The sequence below is a fragment of the Triturus cristatus genome, chromosome 6 (assembly GCF_964204655.1).
Source record: "Triturus cristatus chromosome 6, aTriCri1.1, whole genome shotgun sequence".
Lineage (NCBI taxonomy): Eukaryota > Metazoa > Chordata > Amphibia > Caudata > Salamandridae > Triturus > Triturus cristatus.
The window spans coordinates 1083697706-1083708728 of record NC_140589.1 but is presented as its reverse complement, the minus strand read 5'-3'; the positions used below and the strand labels follow the sequence as shown (position 1 = coordinate 1083708728).

Sequence of the window (11023 nt, the reverse complement as noted above, 5' to 3'; positions counted from 1 at the left end):
AGTCCTTTCAAATCTCCAGAGGCACTCCGCAGGGCTGCCTCCTGTCACCCTTACTATTTGCCTTATATACGGAGCCCTGTGCAGAATGGATATGTAATAGACCACACTTTACAGGTATAACTATGGGAGGCAGGGAACACAAAATTATGCTATGAGCTGAGGATGTCCTACTAGTTTAATTGAACCCGTACGACTCCCTGCCGGCAATGATGGGAGAATGGCGGCCTAAGGGGTGGCTTCTGGTTTCAAAACTATTTTGAACCTCACTGCCTGCCGGCAGTGATGGTCTACAACTCCAGTCACGCAGTTGCAGATTCTCTGGTGTACTGGCCTGTGCACCTGGGATAACTGCTTAAGGTCTTTCAAATGGCCAGCTCTTCCTGCACTGTTGGTTCACTCCTGCCCTCTGGCAAGACTCCCTGGGTTCCCAGGAAGTCAGGCAGTTTTTCCTCCAGATTGGACTTCAGGTGATGTCCTCACACAAGCTTGGAAGCTGGCTGTGAGGCAGCCACCAATTCCACCTACACAATAGTCCTCTGGGTACTCTGTGGACAACCCCTTACTTGTTCAGAGGGAACTTGGAACTGGAACCACTAGTTGGTTAACAAATGCCACCTATGTACAGAATTGGTAGACGGGGGATGTGGATTCTCTGTCTTTTCAGAGCCAGTTTGGGTTGGTTTCCTTTTCACACGTCCTTCTCAGGCTAACTTCCAGCTTCAGCATTTGCCTTGGGTGATTCTCTTCACAGCAGGGTCGTCTGCAAGCTGAAGCACCGACAACTGAGGCAAAAAGAGGTCTGGACACCTGCCTATCCAACGTTTATACTGAATAGTGATCAGGAAGAGAGGCAAAGGGTTGCTACCCTTCTAAATTTCACTTCACACTCTGACAACATAAACTGCAGGCACACCAAATGGCAGTCTCAGGAAGACTAATCAGGAGCCATCTGTATCAGAGGACCTAATGAACAACTTACTTATCTTCAGGAATTTCTCTATTGGTAGAGACTTCCTCTAGCTGCAGGTTCCTCGCCTTTTGAATATTTCCCAGGCATCAGACTGGATCTGGAATCTTTTCAGCAGTAACTCTGTGAGCCGGTATGTGGCACTATGCGGGATCACACGGACACTATTCTGCTCCAGAAATGACGTGCAGAGCCCAAATAGGCGCCACATCTGCGTGATGACGTCAGTTGCTTTTTAGACTGTCCGCTCCTCCAGACACAGAGCCCCAAAAGCAAAATGGTGTGACCAGAGTGCAGGTTCCTATACTTGGGATCTTATTAATGAATAGAGTCAAATAACAGAATGGGCAGGATGAGAGGGTCGGTGAAGAATCTGCGGCTAGATAGAAACTCTACCAGAAAGAGGATACTGAAGGGAAGCAACTTGTTCTTACAATAGAGACTTCTACCAGCAGATTCCTCACCTTTTGAATAGATACCAAAGCAGCACCTATTAGGAGGTGGGTCTGTGAATGGACTCAAACTAGAAAGTCCTGCAGGACTTAGCAGGAAAAATGCCCCTCTTGGCAGACCTGACTGTCCAGACAATAGTGTGTTGAGAACATATGGAAAGATGCACACAAAACTGCCTGGTCAATGTCTAGGACAGAGACTCCGCATGCTAATGCAGTGGTATTAGCTTAGGCCCTTGTAGAATGAGCATGCAGTCCTTTCAGAGGCTGCTTTTTAGCCAATGTGTAACATTTTAGCCAATGGGAAGCAGAACACAATCCAGCAGGAGATAGTTGTCTTCTGCACTGCCTTGCCTTTTCTCGTTCGAGAAAATCCCACAAAGAGATGATCATCAACACAGTGTTCTCTGGCATGAACTATGTAAAAACTCACTGCTCTCTTGAGGTTCAAGTGATGGAGTCTCTCCTCCTCCTCAGAGGGGTGAGGCGGAGTATCGAATGCCAGAAAGGTGATGTTCTAACTGATGTAGAATGGCAACACAATGTTAGACAAGAAACATGCATCTGGCCACAATACCAGCTTGTCTGGAAAGAAAGTTGTGTATGGCAGATTGACACAGACAGCTTGATCATCACTCACAGCCTGCCCCGATGTAATGGCAATGAGGAACACTGTCTTGAGAGTGAGGAGCCACAGGGCACAGCTGTGAAGCAGCTCAAATGGGGTGCACATCAGTAACGTAAGAACCAAGTTTAGGTCCCACTCAAGCATGACAAAGGGAGAAGGAGGAAATAAACGTAACACTTTCAAAAAACACACAACTGGCGACTTAAACGATGAGGGCTGGTCTTGCAACCGTAAAAAGCCGAAAAAAACCCAAAAGGTTCCCTTTTAACTGTGGCTAGAGCAAAGTCTTGTCAGGCAGGGACCAAACAAACAACAAAACCTCAGATAACTTTGCCTGGAGGGGGTCTATCTGCTGTGTACCGCACCAAGCCACAAATTCGTCCCAATGACAGGTGTAGACAGTTTTTGTCGAGAGATGCCTGACTGTCAAGATGACGACCAATTCCGGAGAAAGGTCGAAGGTGGTCATCTGTCACTGATCAATCTCCAAGCATGACAGTGGAAATTGCGAAGGCCCAGGTGCAGAATCTGCTCAGCTGCTGTGAGAGCAGATCCTCCCAGAAGGGCAGACAGATCAGACGACAGATGCTTAAACCCAGGAGTTCTGGATACCATACTCTGCATGCCTGATCCAGAGCCACTAGGATGACTTGGGCACAGCTGGTCCTGATCTTCTTCAGGGCAGGTGTGTTATTGGCATAAAGGCATATAGAAGTCCCGAGTTCCTTTAGAGGCAGAACACATCGAGCCAGAGACGCCTTGGAAACTCAAAAACGCAGAGGTATTGATATTGCATGTTCTCGGCAGTGGCGAATTGTTCGAACCAAGGTTCTTCCCATCTGTGGAAGAGACATTGTGCCACCTCAGAAGCAACTGGCACTAATGATCTGTTAGGCATCAATGGCTCAGTTAATCCTCCCTGACTTTCAAAGAGCCTGCCAGATGAGTCACAACCAGGAAGATCTCTTGGTGGTCTGGGCATTTCCAGAGGTGCACGGCCTCCTGTCACAGCATTCATGACCTCACCCCACCCTATTTATTGCAGTACCACATGGCAGTGATGTTGTTCATGGGCACCTAAACAAGCCTCCCTTTGATGGATAGAAGGAAGGCTTTCAATGCTAAGCGGATGTCCCTCAGCACCAGAAGGCTGATATTGAGTCAGGAGTTGACCGGAGACTAGAGACTTCTGATCTCCATCTCTCCCAGATAGCCGCCCGAACCCAGAAGCGATGTATCCATCACCACTGTCAGATATGAGTGGGAAAGAGAGAGGGGTTTGCAGTCCACTAAACACCACTGCAGATTTTTCGCAGTCTCCTCAGAATGTTGTCAGGAGGTCTGGCTGTGAAGGCCCTTGACTCCTCCTCAAATGTTGCCCTTCATTGGCCCCATTCTGGACATGGTTTGGTTTTGTGTCTTTCCCTCTGAAAAAAGAGTCCCGGACATTCAGGCTATTATCTGGATCTTTCAGTCTCTGTCTTCGAGCTATTTTTCTGATCTCTCAGCCTCTGCCCTCTATTTCAGTGAGGTCAACTAAGGCTTTTGGGACTAATAGCCTCCGGCATCCTGCTGGTCAAGCACGCCATATGGTATATGTGTTTCCTGCAGTGAGATCTGAAGTCTGATTGGGCCCAGCATCAAGAGAACCTCTCCTACCATGTCCTGATTTTGCAGGAGAGTGTGACAGATCTGCAGTGGTGGTTACTGGACCGCGACTGGGTCAGCGGTCAACCCCTCTTTCTAACCCCTCTAGTTGATAGCAATGACAGATGCGTCCCTTCTGGGTTGAGGTGGAAATCAGAGGCCTCTGGTCTCTTGCAGAGAACAGAGGCCTGGCACCTTATCAACCTCCTGGAGCTGCAGGCCATCAGTTTAGCATTCAAAGCCTTCCTTCCATTCACTGAAGGGAGGCTGGTTCAGGTCCTTACAGACAACACCACAGCCATGTGGTACAGTAACAAGCTGGGTCCTTCGCCTGGATCTTTTATTTTTGTGGGAACCTTTATTTTTCCATGTTATCATGACAGGTAAAACCAACATTACAGCATACAGTACTACGTAAGCGCCTTGGGCAACATTCTCCAATGCTGAGATCAACGTGAGGTATTTTAGAGTCCACAAAAAGATTAGCCAACAGTATCACATCATACAGGACATCATTAAAGACATCATACAGGACATCATTAAAGACAATTTGCCTTGGGGCAAGCACTCTTTACAACTATCGGCCCTTGCCATCTCTCGGCTTTCCTCTCATCCTGTGTCACACCTGCTGCTCTCACAGGTACTTTGCTCCGTCCCTCCTTCCCTCCCGATCCAAGCCCTGAACTGCACAGTTCTCTCCATTCCATTAATGCTGCCTGGAGCCCTTCATCTTTACGTGTTAGTTTCATGTGTGTTTCCTCGGCTAACGCCAATTCCCTGATGTCTCTGAGCCACATTGCTATGTCTGGGCTTCTCTGCCTCATCCAAGTTATGTCCACCCTACGTCTGGCCAGGACAAGTATCAGCTGAAGTAGTTTATAGGGCAGTTTCCGTTTTGTAGGTCTATGTATGTGGGCCAGCAGGCACTGCAAGGGTTCCTCCCTTAGCGGAAGACCTGTGGTTGTGCGTACCTTTTCAGCCAACAGTGTCCAGAACTGTCTCACCTCAAGGCACTCCCACGCCAGGTGGATAAAATCCCCGTTCTCAGATGCACACCTGGAACATTTACCGTCCTTGTTATGGGAGATGCGTCTCAACTTCACTAGTGTGAGGTAAGTGCGATTTAAGAAGTCATAGTGGATCAGTTTGACCCTAGCATTACAGGAGACTGTATGTGTGAGTTCACTAATAGACACCCAAGCCCTCTCGTCTAGTTGGGTGTTAAGGTCCCTCTCCCAAGCAGCCCTTGACCTTGGTGGCGGGGCAGTAGAGTCCTGCTTCATGGCTTTATATAGGAGAGATTTCATCCTGGGGCCGGATCCGCATGTAAGCAGATAATGACCCTGCCTAAGAGCGAAACTCTCACTTGCTTGTTCATAGGTTATGAAGGTCAAATTCGGGAAAAGGTCTGCAAGGACCTTGCAGCCGCCATCCCTCCAGGCCTGGAAGGACTTGTGTGTTCCCATATCTCTGATGGGGACCAGGATCCGAATAGGAAGCTCTCTATGAAATGGCGCCTGACGCAGCACCTTTCCCACAAACAGCTGCCGTATGCTCACTGTTTGATGCACTATATATGGGAGGTCCCCCTCCGCCCCCTGCTCTACATCAGCGCAATTTGGAGGGCCTCTGGGTCTGCCCTGCCAGCCATCAGTTGTTTTTCCCAATTGCCCCCTTCGGCCATCCAGCGAGCCGCAGGCTGGCGCAGGGTGGTATAATAGTATAGGTCAAAGCGCGGACCTCCAACCCCCCCTCCTCGTATTTACGTGTCTGGGTATTGAGGCCTACTCAACTCCGCTCCCCCCCCCCCCCCTCCCCCAGTAATGAGGTCAGATTCATGTTCAATTGCTGGAATACACATGTCGAATTCAGGCAGAGTGAGTTTTGAAGCGCATAAAGGCACATAGACGCATTGCCATCTTTGAGATGGCAAGTCTGCCCATTAAGGACAACGGGAGAGAGTTCCAGAAATTCACTGATCCCTGCAGGGCGGCAAGGGTCCTGTCTAAGTTTAGGGCTAATGACTGTGCATTGGTCAAGGCAATCTGGACCCCCAGGTACCTGAAGTTTGCCGGTTCCCATCTGAGCTCTAAGTCTGGGAGGTCCCCCAGGGGCACATCACACATGCCCGCCAGCGGGAAGATCAATGATTTGTTACGGTTGAGTCTCAGGCCAGAGACCTCCCTGAATCTGTCCAGGTTGCGCAAAAGACAGGGGACGGACACCTGGGGATATGCTAAGTAGAAGAGCGAATCATCCGCGTATAAGGAGATGATGTGGTTCGTGTCTCCCACCCAGATACCCCACTGGTCCAATTCCTCTCTCATTCGCAGTGCCAACGTCTCAATGGCCAGGGCGAATAGTAGGGGCGAGAGCGTGCACCCCTGACTGGTTCCGCGCCCCGGCACCCAATTTGCCAGGATCTTTGAATGCCAGGGTGGATGAACTCAGCCATCAACGCCTAGCAGTTCACTGAAGGCAGTTGCACTCAGAGGTGGGGCAGGGTCTCTTCCGCACATGGGGAGAACCCTGGTTTGTTCTATTCACCGCCGCAAAGAACGTCCAATGTCAGCACGTTTGCGCTTTGGAATGTCTCTCACTGGGAGATGCATTCCGCCTAGATTGGACCTCAGGACTCTTGTATGCCTTCCGCCAATACCTCTTTTGCCCTGAATTTTGAGGATCAGGCCTGACCAGGCCCAAGTCATCCTAGTGGCCCCAGAATGGGCATGGAGAGTTTTGGTTACCAGAACTCCTTGGCTTCAGCATATGTCTTATGGCCAGACTGCCACTCTGGGAGGACCTGCTGTCACAGGAACAGGACAGGTTTCTCCACCTTCATGCATAGTGATTGAACGGTGGCAGCTCAACTCCTTTGACCTTCTTCCAGGGGTTGTGTATGTCATCTTGGCAGACCATGCAACCCTTGAGAAAAACTGTTTATGCCTGTCGTTGGGACAAATTTGTGGTTGGATGTGGCACAGGCCAGATTGACCCCCTCCAGACCAAGTTATCTGACATTCTTTTGTTTGTTTTCTCTCTTGCCCAGCAAGACTTTGCTTTGGGCATAGGTAAAGGGTTCCATATCTACAACAGTTGTATCCTCCTTCTCACTTTGTCATGCAACAGTAGAACTTTATCTTGGTGCTAATATTTTTGATATCCACTCCATTTGAGCTGCTTCACAGCTGCCTTCTGTGGCTTCCTACTCTCAAGATAATGTTCCTCGTCGCTATACCGGCAGTTTAGCGAATGAGATGCGGGCTCTCTGCGTCCATCCGCCATACACCATGTTCTTCAGATGTGAGCATCCTTCTTGCCAAAAGTTGTGATGTCATACCACGTTGGTCAAACAATCACCCTACTGGCGTTCTATGCTCCGCTTCACCTCTCTAAGGAGGAGAAGAGACTTCATTGCCTGGACCCCAAAAGGACTGAGCTTTTACATCTATTGTACCAAAGGGACACCGGGTGGACGATACGCTCTTTGTGGAGTCCGAGGGAGTAAAAAAGGCAAAGCCATGCAGGAAAAGACCATCTCTCAGTGGATAGAGCTCTGCATCAAAATCTGCAACTCATTTGCCAAAAAACAGCCTCTGGAAGGACTGTGAGCTCATTCTACCAGGGCCAAGGCTGCTACCACTGGGTTGGTGTGCGGAGTTCCTGTCCTGGACATCGGTCAGGTAGGTATGTGGGTGTTGCCCCATACATTCGCCAAGAGGGGGAATTCGCCCACTCAGTCCAACAGGACTTTTTAGTTTGAACCAGACCACAGAGCCACCCCCCAATGGGTATTGCTCTGGTATCTATTCAAAAGGTGTGGAATCTGCTGTTAGAAGTCTCTATCCTTACCGACCCACCAACCTACACACAGTTCTGCGAATTGGGCTCTATCTATTAATAAGATCCTAAGTCTAGGAATCTGCACACTTTTTAAAGCCAATTTTCTGTTGGAGCGCTGCTATTAGGGGTGTAGACAGTCTCGAAAGCAACTGATGTCAGCGCGTGGGTGTGACGCCTATATGGGCTCTCCACGCCATTTTCGGCATTTTCGGCATGGATCAACATCAGTGTGGAGCCACACAGTGCCACCTGCTGGAGGGCAGAGAGTCTGCTCAAGTCTCCAGATCTAATCAGACGCCTGGGGAATATTCAAAAGGTGAGGAATCGGAGGCTAGGTAGAGTCTCTACCAGAGAGAGCATTACTGAAGGTAAGTGACTTGCTACATAAGCTGGGTGACTGAAGACTCATTCCAGACTGTGACATGTGGATTATATCAATGAGCATATGGGGCACAAAGGCATTTTGGAGTGCATCAAGTGGTACTCCTGTAGTATTCTTTTACATGCTCTTCAAATCTTTTGTGAATTGGCCCCAAAAACATCTAAAATGGGAATATTCTGATATAATTACAAATAGACCAGAAAGCACCCTGTTTGCACTTTTACTAGTAAGCAGTTAGATGTTTCAGGGCTGCTACTTCACAAACACATGTAAGAGTACTCCTGTACTTTCTATACTCATAAATAATTTTGTGAATCAGCCACTTTGTTCTCAGGGTGAAAGGACCTCATCCTGCTAGCATGATGACCTTGAGATAAATATAGCAAGTCACACACAAAGAAGAGTGGGCAACCACAAGGCTCCCAACTAATGTATTAGAAATCACGTTTGGAAAGGAACCCCGAGTCCTAGTGGAAACAATGGCGAGACCACAAATGGGGTTTGATGACCAGCGTAGGCCAAAGGCACATAAAAAAAACTCCGAGGCATACTAACATTTCATTATAACCTCAATACTACTCATTCTGATAAGTTCCTAAGGATCTGTAGATTTAGGCCATAAGAGCACTTTTGTATGTGGCAATGAAGAAAAGCAATCACTCTGTAGAGTTCTCACATGTTGCAGACTTTGAGGCTACTCAACTTTAAACCCTTAGGAATCTCCCTGTGGCCTACGGACTCAGGAGAAGTCAAGGGGGCATGTGAAAGCAAAGGAGTACTTATCAGAAGACACTGGGTCTTTTATGCAAAATGTCCACAAGCTGTTGATCCCTAAGTATTGAAAAATCTAAGGACAATGAAAGTCTATTGAGAAGAGCAATTCAAGATTGTACAGATTGAGACATTTTGGCAGTGGCAACTGACTACAAAAGTGATCTTTACATCTCTACCTATTAACCATGGATTAGAAAGTAAAGCAAAAACACTTAGAACAGCAACCATTTGCAAAATAGAGGGCAATAGTCAACTATGATAATTTTTTACATGGAGGATTATTAATCAGTGGAACGGGTTTATACGTTTTGGCGTGACTGAGATGAATTGCAGTGAATGAAGTTTATTCAAAGAAATGAATGAAACCTTACATGCAGTTCAAGGGCGAGAACGATCGTATATTTGAGAATATCGCATGCATTTTATTGAAAAAAGTTAAAAACCGAATTGTAATTAGTTATTGAATAAGATAACCATACATGTGAGTTACGTGGAATTCAATATTTTTATTTGCTGTAGAAATGTGAAAAAGTGTTATAGTTATCATGTTGCACCACGTACAGAAACTGATTGGTCTTTTAGCACCATTGTAAAGCTTGCATGATTGTTAAAAATATCCTGTCATCCTTCTTTGCTGTTTTTTGGTTTTCTGCCTTTTTTGGGGGTCGGTGGACCATTTTGACAGCAATCACAAATCCAGCGGCCTAAAGTAAAAACAAAATAAATATGTTAAAACAGCACACTGAAAAATTGAGTAAGCAACGGTAAATAATGCTTGTGTCTACAGTAAGTGGAATTTGTTTTGTATTTTTTTTAAGCAAAGGTTTTCTTAATAGTCAAATTTTATTGTTTTTAATGCAAGTATACACATTAAACACAATGCAATAAAATACCATTGAGTCCCTTCCTCATCCCGCCGGGCAGGCCTGTTTGACCAGATCCACCTCCTCTCTACATTCATGGCATGACTAAGTCAACAGTCCAAAGTATCCCCACCACCTCCCCAATATTTTGTGGTATTTCTTTGGACACCCTTTGGCTGCATAAATGTACGTCTCTTATTTAGCACACTAGTCCATCGCCCGTCACCCATTTCCACTCAGTCAGGGTTGGTGGATCCGGGGAAGCCCATTTTGCATGTGATGTCACGTTTCGCCACGATCATGGCCATCTTAACCAGCGCATGGTTCCACCACATCATCCAAGAGGCCCAGGAGGGCCATCTTAGGTGAAAATTCAATCGGCCACTCTAAAATTTGCATTAGGGTATAGGAGATCTGCTTCTAGTATTTAGCAATTCTCGGGCATTGCCACTCAATTTGAAAGAAGACTGCCTTGGGGTGCAAGCAGTGGGTGCATGTGTGGTCAGTGCGAAATCTTGCTCCTGTGAGCCACCGTGGCGTGAAATTGGTTAGTGTAGATAGTGTAGCTAAATCATTCGAAGTCGTGCCGATATAGCAATTTCCTGGGAAGCCATACAGGCCTCTTGACAGTCCGAGTCTTCAAAGGCACCCACTCCGTGAGTCTATTAGCAGCCTGCCAAATTAGGATCACGATCCTTGTGATCTCTAGGTTATGGGATGGGCTAGCCATATAACACAGCAATGAGATTATCTAGCCACCATTCAACCTATCATAGATTACTAGGAGTTTGGAGGCCCAGCAGTACAGTTTATCATCTGCTGACCCACAAACCCCCATCGTAAACCAACAGCCGGCATTTGTCATACGCGATACATGGGGGATAACCCCCAGAGGAAGGCACAAATTAATGCTGACACAACAGTACATCACCCATGTGGAATAGGGAGTGGGAAATACTGCATCACATACAGGAAGCACGAAAGGACCATCATATTGACTAGGGCACTCTACCCATGACATTCAGCAGAAGTTTAGACCAGCTATGAAGGTCCCTTTGTGTCTTACTCAGGAGGGGGTTGAGGTTAAGATTACGGATGAGCTCTGATATTATCAATATGTCTACCCCCAGGTATTTGAAACTTGGACACCGAACAGGGATACCTTATCGCCATGTGACAGTAGCCTGATCTCCCATCAGGGGAACCAGGAGAGATTTACTCAAATTAACTCTAAATCCGGAGGCCACTCCATACAGCTTTAAGGATTCTAGACCCCTACTCCTGAGGACTGGAGACAAAAAGGAGTATGTAATCTACGAATAGCGCAAACTTGTCCTCTAGTGAGTGCCCTCCCCCCCCCATTCCAACCACACACTTTGCATCGTACTAACTTGGCTAATAACTTGATGGCAAAAAGGAAGGTAGACAATGGGCATCGCTACCTTGTGCCCCTTCGGATCAGAAATG

The 11023-nt window shown here is 47.3% G+C and overlaps 1 protein-coding gene across 5 annotated transcripts in view; it reads right to left on the bottom strand.

Annotated features, from left to right (window-relative positions):
- Positions 1-9179: 9179 nt before the first annotated feature.
- PHF10 (PHD finger protein 10) overlaps positions 9180-11023 on the bottom strand; it is a 963279-nt gene continuing 961435 nt past the window's right edge. For all 5 annotated transcript variants that reach the window (XM_085611960.1, XM_085611958.1, XM_085611959.1 and 2 more), the window contains exon 12: positions 9180-9397. In XM_085611960.1, coding sequence (XP_085468086.1) covers positions 9315-9397 — 83 coding nt within the window. In that variant the 3' untranslated portion in view covers positions 9180-9314. The remainder of the gene's footprint in view (positions 9398-11023) is intronic.